We start from the raw sequence: 24,857 nt of genomic DNA, 5'->3' as shown, positions 1-24,857 counted from the left end.
AAAAGATGTATGAATAGTTGAAATAATTAGCTAAAACTCTTAATGAAACTAAAACTTTAACGGTGCCTCCTAGCAAATAAAATTTAAACTGTCGTGTATATAAACTCCACAACTTCACATTTTCAGAGGCTAATGTGACATCAAACTGGCCAGAATTGCTGATATAAATATATGCACACTCTGTCCTTTACAACCTGAGCAGGAAGTATTGTTAAATGTTAATGAATGTGCAAATCAGCGAACTAGTGGTTGAAAGTTTTTATGGCAGGTCTGCATATTTGTAATTCTTCTTTACATTTGTCCAAAACAGCAAAATTAAGAATAACTACTAAATTTTTTTGGTACAGTATATCTCTTAAAAATTTTTTTTATTTTATGTGAGACTGTAGTTGATTTACAATATTGTGTTAGTTTCAGGTGTACAGCAAAGTGATTCAGTTATACATATACATTTATCTCTTCCTTTTCAAATTCTTTTCCCAGTTAGGTTATTACAGATTTTTGAGCAGAGTTCCCTGTGCTATACAGTAGGTCCTTGTTGGTTATCTATTTTAAATATAGTAGTGTGTATATGTTAATCCCAAACTCCCAATTTATCCCTCCCCCCCACCTTTCCCCTTTGGTAACCATAAGTTTGTTTTCTATGTCTGTGAGTCTGTTTCTGTTTTGTAAATAAGTTCATTTGTATCAATTTTTTTAGATTCTGCATATAAGTGATGTCCTATTATATTTGTCTTTCTCTGACTTACTTAGCATGATTATCTCCAGGTCCATCCATGTTGCTGCAAATGGCATTATTTCATTCTCTTTAATGGTTGAGTAGTATTCCATTGTGTGTGTGTGTATATATATATATATATATATATATATATACACACACATCTTTATCCATTTAGAACATTTAAGTTGCTTCCATGTCTTGGCTATTGTAAATAGCGCTGCAGTGAACATTGGGGTGCATGTATCCTTTCGAACCATGTTTTTCTCTGGCTATATGCCCAGGAGTGGGATTGCTGCATTATATGGTAGCTCTATTTTTAGTTTTTTAAGGAACCTCCATACTGTTCTCCATAGTGGCTGTACCAATTTACATTCCCACCAACAGTGTAGGAGGGTCCCCTCTTCTCCACACCCCCTCCAGCATTTATTATTTGTAGACTTTTTGATGATGGCCATTCTGACTGGTGTGAGGTGATACCTCATTGTAGTTTTGATTTGCATTTCTCTAATAATTAGCAATGTTGAGCATCTTTTCATGTGCCTGTTGGTCATCTGTATGTCTTCTTTGGAGAAATGTCTAGAATAACTACTGAATTTTATATATCACTCTTCACTTTTAAATATATTAATTAATTCATAAATTCTCTGTGCCATCTCCTCTGCATTTTCATGGCCAGTACTCATCATGTGCCCACAGCCACAGAGGAGGGACATTCCCCTATTTTGTGCTGACATATCTTTCTAGATGAATACAGGACAGTTATTCTGCAATCAAGGAAATACAAATATAGTTGGAGAAGTGAAAACACAAAACAATTTAAAAACATATTTAATGGTTTTCTCTGTGGTAAAGTTCTTCATGATTCAATCTTATTTTATTGTTGTTTCTAGGGTTTAATATACATAGGTTTACCTATGTAATATATCAATAAATATGAATAACTTGGGTCACTTTGTTAATTCATACATTAAGCAGATGTTTATTGATCACTTACTGTTTTCAGGCAGTGCTCTAGGTTCTGGGGAATTAACAGTGAAAAAAAATAGCTAAAATAACTCCCAGTCCTCCTGGAGCTTATTATCTAGTTTTAGCTATTGTCTTCTCTCATGGTTTTCAGTGATGGGAACCTGTTTCTTAACATCCTAGTAATTTTTGAATGAATGATGGATTTTATACATAAAAATGTATAGAGGATCTAGATGATGCTTTATTCTTCCTGAAAAGGTTCACTCTTTCCTCTGTTAGGTGGAAAGAATAGAAGCTGATCACTTTAATTCAGTCATGGAATGGACTGGGTAAGGACTGGTTTACAGTTTCATCAAGGACCCATCCATCTCTGGTTTTCTCTAGCCTGCCATACCCCTGTATATCTTGGGCCATTCTCTCTAGCAGGCTCTGAACTATAAAAGTTTCCTCAGCATGGTGAAGTTGCCAAACCTCTGCTATACTTTACAGAGGCTTTCTGCTTAGTCTCTCAGCATCCCGAGTGTTCAAGTTCATAATTGGGTAAATGTCTTGAAAGGACAACCAACTGTGTATCATGCTCTCTTCTGGGCCTCTCTTTTCTCACAAGAATCTTGGCTCCTTAAATTTCAAATGTTGCCCCTCTAACCCAGTGAGACTGCCCTCTGCCCAGGAAAACCCCAGATCCTCCTCCTCTTGCCTTGCACACAGAATCAGTTAATGTCTCCAGAGAAAATATAGCATAGCTAACCTTTCCACAATTCTCTCCAATCTGGTATCTTGGTTTTTCTTGTCCTCATTGCTTCATCAGCTCTCAGATGCCTTTAAGCAGATTTTGGGAGTGACTTTTATATTTTGTTTAGATCTTTTAGTTGTTCTTGGCTGGATCATTGGTCTGTTGCATGCTTACCATCTCATCTCTATTTTTAGATACTGAAATAGAAGAATGATGCCTTCTCTTACGCAAATCTGTACAACCACAAAGAATGTAGCTGGAAATTTCTACCCTAGCCCAATGTATTCTAGAATTAATTGGCAGAGTGGACAGGCAGAGATGTATCATTGAACAAAATCTTCAAAATAGGTGTCATTGAAAAAGCTGGACAATTAACAGAGCTAATACCCCATAGTACACTGAGCTCACTGCCCAAGAACTGCTTAGATGGATGAACTCAGTGTAAGTGGGAGTCCAAAACCTAATGGTAGCTCTGGGGAGTTGTAGCTTCTGGATGTGACTCTTGACTTCTTATTATGAATTATCTTCACAGGAAGTAATTCTTGATTGTCATTGTCTTACTAAACTACTGGGGAACAGAGATATTCTTTGTGTTTTTTATATCTCTACTAACACTTGTAGGAAGAAGGTATAGCACAGTGGTTAAGTGCCTGGATTTGGGAGTCAATCAAATTTAGATTCAAATCTTGTCCATTTACTAGATGCTTGACCTTGAGAAAGTTGCAAAAACTCTCTAAAGCCTTAATTCCATATCTGTGAAACAGGAATAACAATACATTTCACTTTTCTGATATGAAAGTTGATGGAGACTCAGTTTTCAAAGTGCTAATAACAGTCTCTAGAACATTGCTAGCATGCAATTTATGGTAGCTAAAAATTTTTTGGCTATTATGGAAGCAGATGGAATTAGAGACCCAGAATTTTGAGATGAGACCTTAAGATATTTACATAGAGCCCCTCCATAGACTTTAAGATATTTACATAGCCCCTCCAAAGAATGCAGCATGTGGAAAAAGAATTGTTTTAAGAATTCATAAGTTTGTTTTTGTTGTTAAAGAACTATGTAAATATCTGTTTATATTATGGATAAAAAACTATCTGAAATAACTCTGGAAAAACATAACTGAATTGGAAATGGTTTAACTCTCAGAGACTTCAAAAATGTGCTTCTTCATAGTTTCAATAGATAACTAACAAACATATCATTCTCTACTGCATATTGTTTTAAAGTTAATACTCCAATATGAAATAAAAAGTTAAAAAATGAAGTTAATCTAAGAAGAGTCATGTTTAACTGGTACTCTAAGTTGTACAGGTATTATCATGTTTAAGAAAAGGAACAAAATTTAAAGGAAAAGAAACCTAGCAACTAACCCCAATAAATTAAAAAAAAATAAAGTAAAAGAAATCTGAGTGAAAAACTTAGAGTTAAAAATATATAGAGAGACAAATTTGGTTCCTAGCTGCCATTCATTTGTTATGTGGTATTGATTGAGCAGGTTAAGTGATCTCTTTGAGTCCCATTTTTCTCAGAGAAATTACAAGATGGTAAAAATGACACTTAGAATTTTCTTGACTATCAAACAAGAAAATGAAAATGCTTAATAAACAATAAGCATGGTCTTATTACTTGTATTTAATGATTGGGTGTACCTTTGAATCTCTCTTTGAGCTGTGAGGAATATGAATTGGTGTTATATAGCGAGCAAACAAGAATTAGCTATGCAAAAAGAGAGATGAAATGAAATCTTCTGGTTATTGCTATTTAAGTAATAATTTAAACCACGTATATTTGAGTCAATTTTTACATCACTTCACTGTGTGGAAAATTTTCTCTAATCTTGATATTCTTCTGAACATTATTCAGATATGATATTATACCTAAAGCCTATTCCCAGCACCTTTTCAATAGTTCTGACTTGACAGAACTGAAGGAAAGTGAGCTCTTCTCTTCCTTTCAAGTTACTCTAATTCAGGAATTGTTTTCTGCGCTCCTCATACTTGAGTGAGTGTGAAATGATGCCTTTGCTGAGTATTTCTGTTTGATTTTCCAAAAGCTATTGTCAGTCCTATAGCTCAAAAACAAAAGGCACATGGTAATTGGTATAGTCACAGTCAGTCTTCGAATCTAATTGGAACTGACCCAGACACCCGCAGAGCTCCTCCTAGCCTTTCAGATTTGTAAGCATAGATGATGAGACGAAAGCAAGAAAGCTTGTGGAAAAGAGAAGAAGCCCCTTTGCATGTTGCTGAACCAGAAAGCTTTGACTGTATGGCTCTCTGAGTCCGGACAATGTCTTGTGTGTTTGTTTCCACAGAGCATATATCATTACAGACTATATGGGCATCCGAAATGAAAGTTTCATGAAATTAGCTGCAGTAGGGACCTGGATGGGGGACTTTGTCACAGCTTGGATGGTAAGAAATTTTAACTTCACCCATTTCAAACATCAGATGGAAGACATGTTCATAATGTTGGATACACACTACTTTTTTTTTTTTAACGAATAACTTCATGAATTATTTTATTTCATGTTACATGTCAAATAACATTCCAAAGTAAAAAAAAAAAAAGGATCTTGTTTTCATGGTTAGCATTATTACATTTGTGCAAAGCCCTCAAACATGAGAAAGTCTCATTTATTTCACAAAATTTGAATGTACAGTCATTTCAGTAACCAGTTTGTTAGATAATCCAAGTCCAGTTATCCCCGGTTTTTCAAGCAACAAGTCACAGGAAATGCTGAGCTCTAACTGTTCATGTGCCTGTCAGCCCAGCATCCTGATCTCCAGCCCCTTTTTGACACAGCCATGCTCTTTGTTTTGTTATATCATTCCTCTGTCCTCCCAAGGATTAGAGATATAGTTTCATTTTCTCAACTAATGTGAATTGGATTTTATTGGATACACACTGCTTTTCATGGTTTAGAGCAAAATAGTTACCTCTGTTTCAAGGGGAACAAATTCATGAATATGGACAATTCTAGAGATTATATGCAATATCTGTTTACCTCGGGAAAAAACATCAATACAATTTTAATACTAATGACTGTCCACCAGGATATATTTATTTATAAAATGCATATATATGTGTATGTACAAAAACATATACATATGCACATATGTGTGACATACAAACATATACACATTCATAAAATTAGTGGAAAATTCTTTCCTGTGAAATTCTAAATAATTTTGTGAAGATTGTCTGTTTGTTGTTTTTTGACATGTACACTTTTCAGGTAAGAAATGCTGTATGGCCTGTCTCAGAAGACCATATGAAACATCCTTTAAGGACTTTAAAAATAGTTTTCTACATTTGTTTTCCTCACTGAACCTACTAACTTAATGGTAACTAGGGAGTTCTGAGAGTTGTCTGTTTTAATCTCTTTTGTGCATTATCAGTCTTTATTACTATATGTCTGCAACAATTAGACAAACCATGTTTCGTGCTGAGTTCATCTGCCAGGAGAGTAACTTCTGTTTCTAACCATTGAGTTAATTAAAGACAGTATGTAGCTTAAAGGCCCTAGGTCCTGTAAGTTTACAAGAGAGTCTCAGAGTGCAAAGAGTGTAACTCTCATAAAAAAGGAACACTTTAACCTTCATTGACACCTTTCATAAGTGTAGTTAATCCTAATTAGCTTTATTCAAATTCATTCACTTGAGAATGAGAGGACTTATCAAAAGAAAGATGATGCCCAAACTAAGCACGACTTGGCAGGGACATGCAACTACAGATGTGTTCCTGATACTGCAGGGAGATTCTCACAGCAGTTACTTCCACTTCTATTGATAGCTTTGCTTCTTACCTAGAACAGGTGTTTTCAGGGCACAGGAAGCAGTTATATCTTAACTGCTACTACTGTCATCATCCTGGAGGAGTATCAAGTAACCATAAAAGAGTTTGTCTAGCCTCTTTTTGAGCTCCCTCCCACCTCTGTTCAATTTTAGAATGTTACCAGAACAAATTACCAGATGCATTCCATTTTGTTAACTTTAAAATCAAAATTTGAAGATGTTATTTATTTGTAATCATTAGAAATAGCAATGAGAATAAGCCAGACGTTAAGACCAGGCTGCCTCAACTATTTCCATTGGGAAAAACTATTTAAAAGGAAATATATGAACTTTAAGCTTGTAATTTCCTTAAAATTTGAGGTAATGTCTTTTGGAAATTTCTGCATTAATTGTGGATTATGATTTTGACTCCATTTTATGATGACTCTAGTTACTAAAATGGAAAAGAGAACTGGAACAAGAGTTCAGAAATTTGGATTCTCTGACTTGCCACCTATGGTTTGACCTTCCACAAATAGTGTACAATCCTTTGAGCCTTAGTCTGCACATTTCTTAAAAGGGGTTAATAGTTCCTACTGGTGCTACAGGTTTTTTTGTGACGATTAAACGTGTGGTCCTAGAGCAGGACTTAAAATGCTGACATGTAAGGGAGGTATAAGTGCTTTATTGTTATTGTTCATGTTTTTGGACCCGCATCCTCTTGACTGGGCCCAGTTCCTTGAAGTAATGACAAAGGCAGGTCATTGATCCAAACCTTAGGCTGCCCAGACTTCCTGTCTCTTCTGTGAAGCTCCAGGAGCATGAGAATCCCACCTTATCCCAGGCCTGGGGTTCAGAGCATCTGGAGTTTCCTTCCTATTGCGCATGCTAGAGCAGACGAAAACAATAGAGTACATTGCTTCCTCACTTCTGCCTGTTACTGGTCCTGATCAAAGTCAGGGGAGAAGCAACAGACCCACAAAACCTAAGAGCTGCTCTGGAGTTTTCAGGCTAAAGTCAGCCATTGGATACATAAATCATTTTCTTTCCCATGATGACATCATTATTTATTTGTAACCCAATTCCACCCAACTTCTCCCCAGACTTTCCCACAAAACAGTGTTTCCCAGGCCATATATAACTCTGCCCCTATTTATTGGTTATATTATTTTTTTTTTAAATTAGGCTATTTTTCTTTTGAACCATAAGGTGGGGTCCAATGCCTAGGCAGCATTGAGAGGCAAATGCATAGTACAGCTTTGACCAAAGACCTTTAACCCTTAATCCTGGTTGGATTTTTACCATGCACTCTTCTGCCCTACTCTTATGGTTTAGGGGAGTGCCAATAATTCCACAGTTCAATCTGTAGTCTTTCTCTCTCTCCATCATCTGTCTGACCTTCAGAGTTTCTCCTAAATTTACTACTTTAATGCCTTCTATTTCTATTAACTAAACTGATAACTTTTTACCTTTTCCTATACCATAGATTACTGCTCCAATCAATACTTCCAATACCACAGAAGTAGGACTAGATTGAGAGTCAAGAAAACTATGTTATAGGTTTAACCCAGCAAACCTTCTGGGGTCTCTCATCTGTTCCTTTCTGAAAACTGAGGAAGAACCAAAATCCCTTTCTGCTTATGTGATCTGAAAAACTGACCTTTCCCCATTAGCCACAGGGGTAGAAATGGCAAAAGAAACAGTTCTCTCCTGATTTGAAAGTACAGTCACACAGGGAGGATTCCCAGAGCACATCATTTCTATTCCCATTTCTATTCACTGACTAGGCAGTATGTTTCCATATAAATATTTATATGTCTACATATGTGTCATTGATAACATTTTTAAAAAATAATAGTTTTCCTCATGAGAGGAGTCTAAGGAAGCTTTGACCTTCATTTCTCCATAGAATTCTCATCATGAAATGAACATCAATGATGGTGACCATTGTGGAAAACCAACGGACTATTTACATTTCCAATAAAAGCGTGCCTTTCAATGCAGTTCAGAAATAGAGGCTTCTTCTTTGGTGGAAATAATTCAGAACTTTTCCTTGGTTTTAAAAGGCACATCAGGACTGATGTGATCCACAGGCAAGGCTGATATCAACCAATCTGACAAAAATCTTTGACCCTCACACTACCGAGTGTCAAGCTCTGCTAGGTTCAGTTCCCTGGCAGTCCTGACTTTTCCGGGCTCTGTGGTATGCCTTGTACAGAAGGCTATAAGTATATGTCAGGTTTCAAGTTACTAATTTTTTGTCAAATAGACTTTTAAAAAATTAGTATAAAAGGAATACATAAAATGACCAGTGATGTAATTCATCATTGAGCTGGTCCTTTATGTTAAGAGTTGCAGAGACAAGCTCTATCACGAGGACACGCAGAAAGCAAAAACGCTGGGTGTCTCATGCGACACCATTGCCACGTAGCCCCATGTTTGCCCATGCTCTGTGCCATTAAGCAAAGAGCCAAGGAGGGTCGGCTGTTCCACAGCACATGGCTCCAGCTTGACCACCTCCCCCGTTTGGAAGACAGAGGTCACGGCCTCTGCTGAGGTCTAAGGTGGCAGGGGATCCTGAGGACATCATGATGGCCATTGCTTCTGCCCCTCACTTAATACCAGAGGGAAAAATCACTTCCTGTATATGTATACCTAATCATCATCCCCTTTCTCCAGTTCCTGATTCCTCCTGCTCTGGTGGCTTTCTCTTACAGCAGTAAGTGGTACATGGCTCATGATGGTGACAGGGACATCAGACTCCAGGTTTGAAGTTCATGGTTGTGGGGAGGTGAAGGAGGTTACAAATAAAGTGAAGACAGTTCTGACGGTAAACACTAACGTCATCATAAAACTTATACATACACCCTACATCATAAAACCACATACTGTGTTGTAACTCCCGATAGTCATGGGACCTTGGTTGGCCTTGACATATCATTCCCAGAATTGTATGTGGGCCTTTGTGTATATATGCCACAACTGGCAAAGCTTCCACCATGGAGTCATGTCATACACTCATAAAACAATTCAGATTTTTGTCAATAGCCTTTGCCTTTATTTCAGGTTATTACAGTTTTTACTGAACCAAACCTGGGTCTGCTTGCCCGCGCACACTAAAACCAATCTACTGACACCGGCTTGTGGTGAAGGAAAGTACAGCGTTTATTGCAGGGCGCCAAGCGAGGAGTCCAAACAGCTAGTATTTATAAGGCCCAAACTCCCCGAAGCTTTCCAGGGAAAAGTTTTTAAAGACAGGGTAAGGGAGGAGGGTTATGGGGTGTGTGACCAGCTCATGGACATTATTCTGATTTGTTGGTGGTTAGATAATTGGGAGTCAACATCATCAACTTTCTGGTTCCAACCCGTCTGGAGTCCACATGCTTGTGGGTGGAAGAGTTAAGAAGTTAACTGCTTCCACCTGGTAGGGGTTTTGGGATCTGCAAAGCAGCTCAAAGGACACGGCTCAGAATATTATCTATAGCCCCTGAGGAGGAACTAAAGGTCCTTGACTTTGTTTAATGGCTAAACTGATTATTTTGTCTTTTTGCCTGTTTTCCTTTCTTTCTGCATTTTCTCGCTTCTCTGATTAAATGTACTCTTTGGAACTCAGGGAAGCCTATGAGACTGAAGTCTTTTGACAAACAAGAGGCAGGCGGAGGATATGGTGGGGTTCTGTTCTTGGAAGGTGTCATAGGTTCCTGCTCGGTTACATAGTGATCATTTGTTTTTAAAATTATGCGTGATTTTAACAGGTTTTTTCTTCTTCTTGAAATTGGAGATGTATTAGAACCAGACAAGCTCAGTCAATACCTTCATGTGGAAATGCATTTGGATTGATAAAACACAGCCTTTGTAGCTGTATTAGAACAATAAATAAACTTTTAAAATTTGCTTAATTGTTTCTTTCTTTTGAAGCTCTAGTAAGAATATGATTTTAGAAAAAAATAAGTTTTTAAGAGTATATTTTATCCTTCTATTTTATTTATTATTATTATTTTTAAAAATATTTATTTATTTATTTTCTGCCCTGGGTGTCTGTTGCGGCACATGGAATCTTCATTGCCACGTGCAGCATCTTCGTTGCAGTGTGGAGATCTTTAGTCGCAGCATGCAGGATCTAGTTACCTGGCCAGGAATCGAACCCGGGCCCCCTGCATTGGGAGCATGGAGTCTTAAACACTGGACCACCAGGGAAGTCCCTTACCTCTCTGTTTTAATCCTGCCTGTTTTATGTGTAAATACTACATTATCCCTCTAAATATTTGAGCGAAAAATTTTGCCTTCCTATTTTTCACACATTTTTCATTTCTTCAGAGACATTTTTTTGATTCATATTTATGTTGCTAATATCTTTGCTTCAAAAGGTTGTGTTTATTTAATAGGCAAAGCTGAAAACTCTTTCTACCTTACTTGACTATAACCTTCTTGAGTGGAGTTACAATGTCAATTGTGTTCACAATTGTATTCCTAGCACCCAACACAGTACCAGGCATAAAAAAATAAAAGGTGCTCAAGAAATATTTATTGAAAGAATAAATAGATATATCATAAGAGCACATAAGCAGTAAGTTCTATTTCTTCTTTTCTCATTCAATTTTGTGACTTAGTGTTATAAAATGGGCATTCTAGAATATTGAAAATGTGGAGGGATGAGACCTGTACTGTTCCAGGTGCCTAGATATCAACTCCCTTCCTGCGCTCCCCCAATAAAGCTCTGCATTTGCTCTTGCTTAGCTTGTTTCCATAACCAGGAGGACACGTACTAGGAAACATCCTTGAATGGATGTACTAGATTGTATTTTAAATTTTTATTGAAATATAGTTGATTTACAATGTTGTGTTAGTTTCAGGTGTACAGCAAAGTGATTCAGTTATATATATATATATATATATACATACATCCACTCTTTTTTAGATTCTTTCCCATATAGGCCATTACAGAGTACTGAGTAGAGTTCCCTGTGCTATACAGTAGGTCCTTATTAGTTATCTATTTTATATATAGTAGTGTGCATATGTCAATTCCAATCTCCCAATTTATTCCTCCCCCTCCCCCTTATGCCCTTGGTAACCACAAGTTTGTTTTCTAAATCTGTAACTCTATTTCTGTTCTGTAGATAAGTTCATTGGTACCCTGTTTTTAGATTCCACATATAAGTGATATCATGATATTTGTCTTTCTCTGTCTGACTGACTTAGTATGACATATATATTCTTTTTTAGATTCTTTCCCATTATAAGTTATTACAGCATATTGAATATAATTCCCCGTGCTATACAGTAGGGCCTTGTTGGTTATCTTTTTATATATAGGAGTGTGTGTATGTTAATCCAAAACTCCTAATTTATCCCTCCCCGTCCTTTCCCCTTTGGTAACCGTAAAAGTTTGTTTTCTATGTCTGTGAGTCTGTTTCTGTCTTGTAAATAAATTCATTTGTATCATTTTTGTTGATGATGTAATTCTCCTAAATGGTGATGTAACCTTCTGTACAATTTTGCATTCTTTGGCAAAATAAAGATTGAGACTCTCAGATCCCCCCAGATGATTCCTTGAGTGGTCATTGTTGCTTTCAGGAATATAGTTCTGCTCCTGGGGGCAACAGAAGGAAACTAGGTTGAGATATATCCCTTTAGCCACTTAAGCAGAGAGCTTTTACTGTACTATGTAAGACAGAAAATTGGTTAAACTTCAGTGGACAGAGGCAGAGAGGATTAAAGAATGGTGTATACTTGAGAATAATTTATACCTCTGGGTTAGTATTTATTTGCAAATCCAGAACAGAATAGAGAGAGGAACTATTTCTGCAGCATTCAAGAGTAAAGTATTCCTTCTAGCTTAAATATAGAAAATATGAAATACATTTTGTAATTATAAATACATACCTAAAATTTGGTGAGTTTTTCTATTGTCCCATGTTTATTTCACAGTTACTAAGGAAGGAGTGTGATTATCTGTGCTATTTTCATTTCACCAAATTAGTAATAGTTTATTTAAAGTTTTCTGTTATACATGTCACCATTTTGTGGACTGTTCTGCACATGCTAAGTTTGTCAGTGAACAATAACCTGGAATATAACTGACATCATATCTAGTTTGTTATTCTGTCTGGAATTGAGTTTTTCAATTCATATTATGATCAATGCCAGTTTTCTAATTATTTCTTTTCCACTGATATTTCAAAATGACAGAATAAAGAGCATAATTGAATTGATTTAATATCTGAAATAAAGTAGCAATAATAACTTTACTGAAGTTCATAATAAAAGAGCATTTAAACTGTGAAATATTGAATAGAAGGATCATAGTTAGCAAACCCATCGAACAAGTATATATGACAAGTGGAAGGGGCAAATCAGATATTTAACCATTGGAGCTGGACCCAAGAGCCCAGCATTACTTTGAGATGTTCTCTTTTGCTCTCTTTCTCTGCCTGTTCATTGAAGCTATTTCGTGGTTGCAGTCTACTTTCTGATTAGTTAACCCCATGTCTGGTAAATTTATGTTGCATTTCCCTATTTTATACAGTGAAGTTGGAAACTGGACCAAGCATTTAAATAAGTAATATACTATCTTTCTATAAAGATTCCCTCTTAAGTGAGATACCATAGAAAAAGAGCATGTCTCAGAGATTTGGGGGCACATGGTTTATTGAGGAAATGCTCTTCAGGGAAATCTGTAAGGAGAGGAGAGAAACAAGAAGAGAGATGGGGAAGGAAGAGAGCAAAGATGTAGTCATATGGTCTCAGGTAGTCTATCCTTGGCTTGACCCACTGGGCAGGTGTTATGTTCTTGGGGAGTGGAGTGTACGAGTAAGTGAAGAGGATCTGGGTGGGACACCAACATCACCAACATTGATTACCACATTGAGAAAACCCAAGGACATTAGATTGAGTGGCATCCATAATTGCCAGAAAACATTGTCAGTTCGTTCGATTATTTGATTGAAACAGGGAACATAAGAGAGGAAATTTTTTTACATTTCTTTTTTATGCATTAGAAAATTCGAGGGAACCAAATGTGGTCATTTTGCTTCTGCGTGTATAAATATTTTAATGTATCTATAAATATTTTAGCATTGTGTTTCATGTTCTTCAAAATAATAAGTTCTTACTAAAAAATTAATAAGACAGGAGAGTCTAACCTCCTGTTTTCTGATAGCATCACAAATGGTGATCAGGAGTCTTTTAATTTTTAGGAATCTTGGAGTTTTAAAGTCCTAACAGAATATGATATGAAAAAAAGGATTTCTGAGTAAAATAGATTATAGTATAGAATATAGATATTTAGGAATAGAAGCACAAATTCTGTCTCTGCTGTAACTCTCCTAAACTCAATCTCTATCAGAAATTCCATAGTATGTTATAGGTATATTGTATGTAATTTATATTCATTTATTAAAAATTTATGCAATGTATTATTCTAAGTGTATGAAAGGCATTAGGGAAGTGTATTGGATTGAACTGCATTAAGATGTGAAAGACACTAAGCACATCTCTTATAGAAAGACATCCCTACTAGAGGCAGGAATGCTCACTTTTCATCTTTTCCATCCCCAGCTTAGTTTTAGCATTTTTCAATTCCATTACACTTTATTCTATTACTTGGTTTATACTTCCTCAAGGCAGGTTTCCTTTTTGTCCACACATTTGTTATGATTTTTCTAACAACATGATGTTCCACACCTTTTAAAACACCATTTATCAGTCATTTGCCTGAAGTTTAAATAAAAGCTGGGGGACATTAATATTTTTTTTCCTCTGAAAGTCAATAATATAATGAAATGAGTACCAGTTGTTAATATTAGCTATTAGGAGCTATGTGCTTCTTTTTGTAGTCATTTTAGAAGTAGTTGGGTTATTCCCCTTATACATTTTTTTTTCTTTTTTCTTTTTTTTTTTTTCTTTTTTTTAAATTTATTTATTTATGGCTGTGTTGGGTCTTCGTTTCTGTGCAAGGGCTTTCTCTAGTTGCGGCGAGCCGGGGCCACTCTTCATCGCGGTGCGCGGGCCTCTCTATCGCAGCCTCTCTTGTTGCGGAGCACAGGCTCCAGACGCGCAGGCTCAGTAATTGTGGCTCACGGGCCCAGTTGCTCCGTGGCATGTGGGGTCTTCCCAGACCAGGGCTCGAACCCGTGTCCCCTGCATTGGCAGGCAGATTCTCAACCACTGCGCCACCAGGGAAGCCCCCTTATACATTTTTTTAAATGTTTTATTTAGTGCCTATTCCTGTGGGCCAAGCACTATTTTATGTGTGTGTGTGTTGTGTGTGTTGTGTGTGTGTGTGTTGTGTGGTGTGTGTGTGTGCTGTGTGTGTTGTGTGTGTGTTGTGTGTGTGTGTGTGTAAAATTTTAATTAGTTTTCAGAGTTTTCAGTGCTTTCAACTACTGTGCTATTTTGCCAAGCTAAATAATTTTCTTGGGAATATTTAATCATAGATATCAACAAGACATGGAATATAGCTGTAGAAGTTGGTTTGATACCTTTTTTCTGCCAGTGTGTCAATAAAATTTGTTGAATTTTGTCATTAGTTGGGAGAGGGGAGTTGCATATCTTTTTAGGTACTAAATGATAGTACATCACATCTTCACCAAACTATTACTTTTAAACTTTAGAAAACTCAGATATTTTTTCCTGTTCCCTTTTGATAAATATAGGTGGTTGAAAGCCTCTTATTTCTGGGACTGGAAGAATGTAAAAAATAGCTTTATATAATCTTTTTAAGATAGATACTTCAATTCCTGGTTTTTTAAGTGCTAAGTGTTTTGTTTGTATAAAATTGCTATCCTTTAGCAGTTGTTTGCCCCAAGAAAGATTTTTGTATTTACAGTGTATGTTGCATTTGTAGTTAAATGTTCTATAAACGTCAAAATGAAATTTATAACATGAAGTGCTAGTACTTATGTTCTATTTTTGTTGCTTTATAAAAACTATTACATCATATTTCAAGAGACTGAAATATTTGAGTGAACAGAAGGAATATTTTGATAATGAATGATTAAGTAAAACTATGTTTGGCATATATTCTTCTCTGTTCTTATATATCTGAAGGCTGATTTGGAAATAAAGAACTTCCGTTTGCCTTGACTGACAAAATACGCTAAGGTTTATCCCAGACCTGAGCTTGACTCCAGTATCCTTCACTAGTCTACCAAGTTGCTCAATGAAACATCTTATGTAGTTTTGTGAACATACTATTGCACAAGGAAAGGAGTAAATTGTGCATACAATACTAATGGAACTTATTAATTAAGTATAATATCAAATAAATGACCTTTGCCATTTCTGAAGATATCAAATAGAACAGATGATTAAGTTCACATCAGTAGTTTCTTTATTGCAACAGACCAGGGCTCACAGAAAGAAAGTTAGGACACCACATGTGCCAACTTAAAAATTCCAAATTGTTCTTGACTGCTAAGCAGAGAATATATTTGAGAAGTATTGCCTAAATGAGTCAAGTGCTTGAGATGAAACAGGAAACCTGGAGAGATGCCTTCTGTTTTCACTGAAAAGAATAGCACCTCTCATAAAGGTTTTAAAATATATCATGAAAGATACTGTGAACCTGTAGCTTTGGAAGAAAAATGAAAGCTAATAATTTTCAAGATCTGAGTACTTTTTCCCTCGACTTATCTTATAATTATCCTAATTTCTATTTGACGCTTTCAATTTCAACTAGAGGTGACAGAATCAATGAAAGATTTTTGACAAATCCAAGTGAAGATTAAAAAAAAAAAGCAATGCATCTTATTTCACTTCAATAAAAAATTAGCAAAATGAATCAACTTTCTGTGTAACCATATGCTAGATATCTAAACTCATTTATTCATTAAATGAGTATTTATTTATATAGTGACCTTATATTTTACTCTACAACCTTATTATACAATACTTTTCAGTATTAAAGTGGATTAAGTATAATTAAAATTATAAAATTGTTGAAATATTTATTGACCAACAAATTGGATTTACTATATTGGTAGAGATATAAAATGTCTTTTCAAAGACCATTTAAAAATTCATTTTTTTTCTAAAGTACAAAAATAACATATACCCATGTGTAGTAAAGCAAATATATATTTTACAAATCCTTTATTTCGATTATATGAACACAAATAAACAAGCAGAATAATTATTCTTGGCACCAGTTCATGTACTTTACTTTCCTAGTCCTAAAAGTCTCTATGGTAGTGTCATTGGTATCTTTCTGAAGTTGTTGACACCTCCAACTGACGATATAGATCAGAATATTTTTGAGAAAATATGTTCTCTAGTGTCAAAAGCCCTGTGAAACTCAGTGTATTCTACTAAATGGATGATTGTACAAATTTATTTTTAGTAGTATTTTAGCCCCAATATTTCTGCGGATATCATATTTTTGCTTCCATTCAAACTACCTTTTTTTCACAAATATTTTTACATGATACAACTCATCAAATAAGTTTTCTCTGTGTCATTTTAAAATATTTTACCAAATTTTGATGCTGCGAAGTTACAGACCTTTAGCAGCCCAAGACAATTCTGAGGGTCTCCTTCCCTTATTCATTAATCTATTCACTTAATAAATACACACTAAACACCTACAGGATAATAACAAATGAGTGATGGAGTAAAAATTAGAATATATTAAATATGGTAAAAATGGAGTTCTAATATCATTGCGTTTAACGTTAATTTCCTCTTTTTAAAGGAGTCTCCTAAGTGCCTTGCCCTAGCCAGCCCTTCACAAGACTTGCTGGGTTGGCGAGTGTTCAGGCTGTGTGGGAATTGTTGTCCTACACCATCTTTTGGTCTATTCAGATCTTCCACACCTTCTTTGAGTATCCTCAGTCATCAATTTGTGGTGAGGTTTTAATGAGTGACGGTGGCTTTCTGTGTTAAACTTGCATAAATAATAAATGCTGGAGTTGCAAATTCCAATGGCCTGAGGGCCAGCCCACTCTAGTACACTGTGAGACATCTGGTATGAGATAAAACGGTGTGCAGTCGGGGGTAGCTGTGTTGAACCAGAGAGCATATTCCCACAAAGAGGCGACAAAAATTCAGTTTTGTGCAAAAATACCAGGAATGAGCTGTGGGCTATAATTTCAACACAGATTCTGCCCGATGTCCACCTGCTTCGTGCTCTCATTAAGCTGCAGACTGACACAGGACATGAACGTGTAGAGATGGGTGTGAGGAGTGAACTTTGGGCAGGTGCCATTTCGGAACATCTCAATCACACCTCTTAAACGTATCCATCCTCTAAGAGTTGGTTCTCCCTTTTTGGTTACGGCCACTGACATGCAGGGGAGACAAGAACTGCCTGTGCTCTAATCACAGCTGATGAGAACACCCCGGGTCCTTTTACCACTTAGTGCTCATCTCACCCAAACAGTGAAGGCTCAAGTGGGCAAAAAACATTTTCACAGTAACACTTTCTGAAGTGTTAATGAAATGCTTGTTATTGAGGTCAAGCTAGCCATTACCAGCATGGGTGCAGAGAGACCTAGAGCTCATGCCGAATTTGTTGACTGACTAGCTTTGATTCATCATAGGAACATGGTGTGCAGGTGGGTACCTCATCACTATGCATTGTGCAGTTCTTAAAGTGAATGCAACTATCATTAAGGTTTCAACATTTATAAAGCTCTGAGGCAGTTTCTAAATAGGTACAATGAACCAAGCTTATTGTTTAGTTGGTAGCCCCAATCAATTTTTTTATCTGCATTCCATAAGGCAGTGGTTTGCAAATTTGTCTTTATGTTGGAATCTCCTGGGGAGCTTCAAAGACCACTGATGCCTATGTCCCACTCCCAGGGATAGGGACTTAAATTGTCTGGACTGTAAACTGGGTGTTGGAATTTTTAAAAGGTTTCCAGAGTTCTAATATGTAGACAAGTTTGGGGCCATTTCTCTTAGGTGATTCCAGGAAGTTTGGTGTGAGAGTATTTTGACATATGCTATGGGGTCATAACCATCTGATATTAAAGCTGATGGGAAATCAAAGGAAGGAGTCTTGTGTTGCTGGGAGACTATACAACAGAGAAGCAGGCATGAAGGCAAAATGGGTGAGAAGAGGGCTGGTCTCATCATTGAGTCTCAGCACCCCAGAGGCACACACCTTGCCACAGGGCGATGTAAGTGCTCCGTAAATTTTCCCTGGCCTCCAGTGGTATGTCTAGAACTTGATTTGGGCTTCTTACAGAGCAACTTTGGCCTTGGCTTCCTTCTGATACTCACAGCAGACTCCCCTGAATATATACCACCCTTGCTGAAAAGCTGACCAATATCATCTGCCTTGACTTTGGCTCAAATTATTCAAGAAGTCTGCCTCTCCAGATAGCAGGACAGGCACCCTCCACCTCCTTCCAGCTCATAAGATGGAGAAGAATAGTCATGCCATCATTTTACCTATTCTAATAGAGTATCATCTATGTAAACTTCCTTTCAATCCACCCTTACCAGCAAATGACCCACTCCCCCAATTCTCCATGTGCTTTAATTTGATTCTTTACTTCTCATTAAATGTTACTAAGTATTGGTGCCATTCACTCAGAGGGTGGGTTACTTTTAATAATTATTACTTAGAGAATATGGCTGTGAACTGCTGTGAGATAAAGATAAAGCATGTGGAATTATGACTGTTACTATTGTTAGTGTTACTTAATTTAAAAAAATTATAGTGTTTCATAAATGAGAACATCTTAAAATACAGTCTGCAATTTGCATTTTCTGAATGAAGACTTTTTACTAATTTTAACATCTTTTTATTTTTACTATACTGTCCTTCCCACAGCTCAGCCAAACTGAACTAACATCAAGATTGTATAGTCACCATTTTACATGTTTTTTTAAAATGAGGTCAGCTTTAAGTAGATCACTCTAAATTATAAATATACATGATGTTAATGTTATGTCATTTGCCATAATCTCCTCTGTTTATAGGAATTAAGATATGAATTATATGGATTATGTTTAGTGATGAAAACTCCCAATGAAAAGTTTATATTCTTCAACAAATGCTTATATCTCAGCTATGCTTTCCAAAGGTTGACAAGACAATCTTGAGTAAATAAATCATAGTTCCCATTTACTAAAATAAGTGATTAGAAAGTAGTATTGAAAAATGCTGAATTTTAAAATATAATCTTGACACAAAGTAGATGATTTAAACTTTTAACTGCCATGAAACTTTATCTCATAATTTTCTCTCCTGATGGGCTCTGATTTCCAAATAGTATCGGAATTCCTCTACTAAGATTAGAGGCAAAAAAATACACTCATTTAAAAAGGTTTCTTGCCATTTATTTTTAGTCCTGTTTATTTTAGTAGGGTCCAAGTTACAAGTTTTATTAAAATACTAATTTTATAGTCTCTAAAATGGATTACACGTAGAAAAATATGAAGGGAGGGGGTTTGGGCCAAATATGCCATTCAAGAAGCAAAATTGAGAAGCAGATGTGTAAAGATGACATTTTCCCAGTCAATGACAATTATCAAGAGCCTCTCATCTGATTTTCCTGCCGCGTTATGTTTCCACAACAGTTCATTTACTTGTCTATAAAAGTAAAGCTTGGAGTCAATTAAGGTGTGACAACAAAGGAATTCAATAGAAAACTCAGGGGATTGTAAGATAAGTGTAGATTTTAATTCGGAAGTTTTGAAAAAACAGCTGCGCAAGAACAACAATTTTTGATGCACAGTGGATCTTGACAGAAGCTCAGATCCCTGATATTTCAGTCCTGTTCATTTGTCAACATAAAGGCGAGATAGAGTCTTGTGGGATTAAGCAAACTCCACGTCTAAAAATATAGTTTGACATTTCTTGAATGCACTTGACAAGACTCCACATAAAATTATATGAGCATTCTTTCCAGCTAAGAGAAGAATTTTAAGGGAGGCTGAGTTCTTTTATTCAAATTCAAATTTCATCTTTGGTTGCCATGGCATCTTAAAAAATTTAATTTTATATTGTTGAGTTTCAAATGTTAGGTATAGGGTGTTTGAGTATAGATGGAAAATAACAAACTTTAAAAATGTTATTGTAAAAATTAAATTGCATTTGGACACACACAAAAAATGAGCAAGCCTGAAAAAAGTCAATTACAGAGATTCTACACAATAGGAAAAGTGATTATTGACTGTGTTGTCAATAGCTGTCTGTGACCGCCCTGCTCTCTGGCTTCCTTGCTGTGGTACAGCTGGCTGACAGATTGTGGCTAATGGGCAAGCGGAGAAGAAAGGTCGTGAGGAGTGAGGGTTGCAGGATACAAGATGCCAGCGGCCTGAGAGACCGGGCTGATGCATGTGTGATGGCCAGCGCTGGTGAGGGGCGGGGATCTGCAGGAAAATTCTGTGGTGATTGGGATGATTGGGAGTCGGGGGCGTTAAATGAAAAATATTTAATGGAGAGAGAAGTGGAGGGAATTGTGTAGGTCTTGGAATAACCTTTCAGCAGTGGGGGCAGTGAGCGGCAATGATTGCTAACCATCAAATACTACAGCTATGGGACGTGGAAGGCTGGTACATGTAGCGCCTCAAAATGCTAAGTGCTCCTCTTCAGATATAATGTCTGTTACCACCTTAAAAGCTCTGCCTTCTTCGCTTTTCCTTCCCTTTGAGAAACATTTGCTAGCTTGTTGGACTTGAGCTCTTATTCTCTTTTCCTGCAGGAACAACAGACTGCAGCATCCAACCACATTATTTACTCTTTAAAAACCTTTCTTTTTTTTTTTTAAGAAACAAAACTAAAGTCAGATGGTTTAGTTTTCTAAAACGAATGCAAAGGTGTGAATGGTTAATGAAGCTGAAACAATTGCAGACCTGTGCTTTTGAAAGCTTGCCGAATGCCAGCCCCACTTTTGAGGTTAGCATTTTTTTTTTCCTAAACAGTGGGCCCATAATTTTTAATGGGCTTTGCCCATTCATCCTTGAAATTCATGAGTATAATGTGCAGCCAGATAATCACAAGATTTGGTGTCAAACTGTGAGGCATATAATTTCTGCATGCCTATGAATTAACACTTGATACCCTCAAATATATTTCCTGTTCTCCCTAAACATACCATTAAAAGTAAAAACGCTGACAAAATTATTATTAATTACTTTGTGACTTTGTTGAAATCATCAGCAGAATAAACTTAAGTGGGATGGTTCTTGAGGTACTAAAAGTGACTTAGAAAAAGAATCCAAGCTACCAGATTACCTGGTGAGAAGCAAAGTGCTGAGGTGGAAATGACAGAGAAGGCAAAGAAACAAATGTAGGCAGTTTACAGTACTGTGCCTCTCCACTCAGGCTCTGAGTTTCAAATCAGAGAGTGGATGAAAGCACAAAAACCCTGGCCAAACGAAGGCTGAGAGAGAAGCGGCAGATTGTAAATTAGCAGGACCCCGTCACTAACCTGGAAAACAACATGACATTTCCCGAGCTGTTCTGAGGATCAAAATAAAGACTGAGAATGTGTAAATATCCAAGCTACTCCCTGGAATAAGGCTCATGCATTTGTAATCAGCGGTAACTCTTTTAAATCACCAAATCGGTTGTCATTTTAGTGAGCATCTAAATTGCTTTAGTCATGTACTTTTTCCTCATATATATATGTATATATGTATCCATATACAGATACATATATACATATATATATGATTCATATGGAGGAAAGTCAATATATAAAAAATCTAAGTTTCTCCATTCTTCCTTACCTTTTAAAAATTTTATTTTAGAAAATAAATGATGAAAGGAATGATTGGTTACAGTGCAAAATAATCCATCAATGAAGCTTATTTTAAGAAAAAAATGCTATTTATTTTTTTAAAAATGAATTGTACATAATTTTTCAGGAATACTACTATTGAATAATATTGGATTTCATTTTACTGTTTAAAAAGCTATTCTGTCTGTGCCCTGTTTCAGATTGGTGATTCTAAAGGAATTATTGTAGTTGCCATAGTAACAACAATCACATATAAAATTCATTGAGCCCATGTGCCAGGACCCCTTCTAAATGTTTTAAATCTATTGAATTATTTAGACTCAGTCCTATTAGATATATTTATTATTACTCCCATTTTACAGTTGAAGAAATGGAGGCATTGTACACCAAAGATTACACAATTATTAAGTGATTATAACCAAGAGGTTTCATGAGCCTCGGGCAATGGGGTTATTAATGGATACTGAGTAACATCTCATTTATGTGACACCAAAAATGTTTTTTTTTCCCACTTAATATTTAATATAAATGCAACTTAATCCCTGGAGGTTTGTGATTGTAATTGTGTTTTGATGAAAATGTTGCTGAAGTTTATTGTATGTGTCCCTATCTTACTAAACAAAAAATGATAAAGATAAGTTAACCCTTTTTATTTATGGTGGAAAGAATGTTGAATTTGCCTAGGGCTGGGTTCAGATCTCAATCCTATTTCTTAGGTGTTACATGACCTGGGCCTTAGTTTCTGTATTAGTGAAATGTACTGATACCTACATCCTTGTAAATCACTTAGTGTGGAACTTGGGTCTCAGTAGGCTGTCATAAATGCTAGCTGTTATTATTTTTATTACTTCCATTTCCTTAAAAGGAAAGTGAATATCATGCTCACTTTATAGGGGTTTTGTGAAGTAAATCAGTAGAATTGTATATGCTGTCATTTCTAAATGTGTATGTGTGTGTGATATACCCTAGCACAATGCTTAGTAGTTAAAATTCAATAAGCATATAGATTACATGGGTTAATGCAGATGGAGCACTTAGAAAAATGCCTGGCACATAGGAAGACTGATTGCATGTTAGTTATTGTTATTACTATGGTATCATTGAGTTTCCATCCTTCAGTTTGTTGTTTCCCTATTCTTGTTGATTTATGGTTATGGTAGATTAATTAATTCATTAATTTTTACTGAATGCCTAGTTGTGCCAGGTGATTTGTTAGGTCCTCATCACCAAGGTCCATAATTCAGGAAGGAGAGAATTATGTAGTGAGGAAGGTGGTGAGATCAGCTATACATGTTGGTTTGAGGCATCTATGGGACATCTGGGTACAGGACCAGAGTCAACAATTGGATATAGAAATTAAATCGGGCTCTAGACAGTCATTTGGGAATCATCAAAATTTTTCTATTATTTGAAACCATGAAAGAGGATTTAAAGAATAAGAAAGGGAGTTATGTTGTATTGGAGCTCCAGAGAACATAGACATTCTAGACAACAATGGATACATATAAAAATAACTAAAAATAAAACAGAGTGAATAGTCAGAGACAAAAGAAGAGAACCATAGCAACTTTGGGCACGGCATGTGAGCAGAGCATTTGCGTTCCACCCTGACCTTCAAATGCCTATCCAATTCTTCTACGACAGTTGACATCGTGTCCCTTGTTTAGGCCTTCATACAAACTTTGGGTGGTTGCTACTGCCTGGTCCCACTCTCCCCACTTCCTAAGTGTCCTCTGCACGAAGCAATCTGATATCTCTCCAAGAATGGCAGTTGACACTTTGCCCTCACAGTGCCTTTTTTCTCCCTCCCCAGAGCTGAATGGTGTTGAACAAAATAACTTGAGCCTGATCTTTCCTGTTAGAACTACTCCCTCATCTGTCACTCTCTGTATCTCTTAGGTCCTCAGGATCTGACCTAATGCATAGCCATTAACTGGCTGCTTGAGCTACCCTGGTCCAGAAGCTTTTGTTGCCAAAACATTACTGCTTTCACAAATCGCTATTATCTCTTTTTTTTTCTTCCTTTCTTCCACTTCTATCTGTTTACTGTAGCATTAAGATGGAATGGTTGAATGCATGGATGAGGTTATGGTAGTTGTCAGATTGAATGAATACTGATCACACAGAGGCCCGTGTACTTGTTCCATTGAAAACATCTCTGATGTCATCTTGCCTCTGTTTCATAAAAGAAGACTAATGTGCATTTAGTTGTGTGGTCATCTCCATGGGTATTATACACTTGCCTTTCTCAAAATTAATTATTGAATCACAGATTTAAAAAAACAAACAGCCTTTTCCAACTTATTTTTGTACCCTAGAAAAATCTTCACTGATGCTATCTGTGTATTTTGACTGGTCAGCAGCATTGGGTAAATACATACAGCTAATTTCTGCTATGCCAGCTTGTGGATCAAAGACACCTCCCAGCCAGCCTCAGCCCTCTTTTCTGGCTCACTTACATGTCTTACAGAAGGCATTTGCCATTTGAAGAAGTCAGCTAAAATACTTTAGAAATGGCTTCCTGCAAAGTTTACATTTTCTTCTTGGGAAGAAAGAGAACAATTTAGCAAATCCATAACGTCTACATTTACACAGAAGTCTAGATACCAGCACACTTAAGAAATAAGATTAAAATTCTTCAGCAGTATGTGCATCATTTTTAAATTGCTCACCAAAGCTGATTTCAAACATTCTTAATAACTTTAATAACAATTATAACTTAATAACAACTTCAAACATTCTTAATAACTTCTGTCCACAAGATGATTCCATGACATAACATCTAGGGATATGGGGAGCTTAAAAATGCTCTCAAACCAATTTTTTTCAGGATGAGCTCTACATTTATCTAGCAATAGTATAGAATTTCTATCTTTAGCTAAGTCTGCATTTCTGAAATGATCTTTCACTGAAGTTACAAGAAGATAAGAGAATCAGTCAGTAAATAAATTCTTACCTT

General features: G+C 36.3%; 1 protein-coding gene across 2 annotated transcripts in view; it reads left to right on the top strand.

Moving 5' to 3' along the window:
• The window catches only part of TMEM117 (transmembrane protein 117), a 534,621-nt gene that overhangs the window by 271,769 nt on the left and 237,995 nt on the right, over positions 1–24,857 (top strand). For both annotated transcript variants that reach the window (XM_061205138.1, XM_061205139.1), the window contains one exon: positions 4,739–4,838. In XM_061205138.1, coding sequence (XP_061061121.1) covers positions 4,739–4,838 — 100 coding nt within the window. The remainder of the gene's footprint in view (positions 1–4,738; positions 4,839–24,857) is intronic.

This window comes from Eubalaena glacialis, chromosome 11 (assembly GCF_028564815.1).
Source record: "Eubalaena glacialis isolate mEubGla1 chromosome 11, mEubGla1.1.hap2.+ XY, whole genome shotgun sequence".
Classification (NCBI taxonomy): domain Eukaryota; kingdom Metazoa; phylum Chordata; class Mammalia; order Artiodactyla; family Balaenidae; genus Eubalaena; species Eubalaena glacialis.
This window is presented reverse-complemented; position numbering and strand designations above follow the sequence as displayed.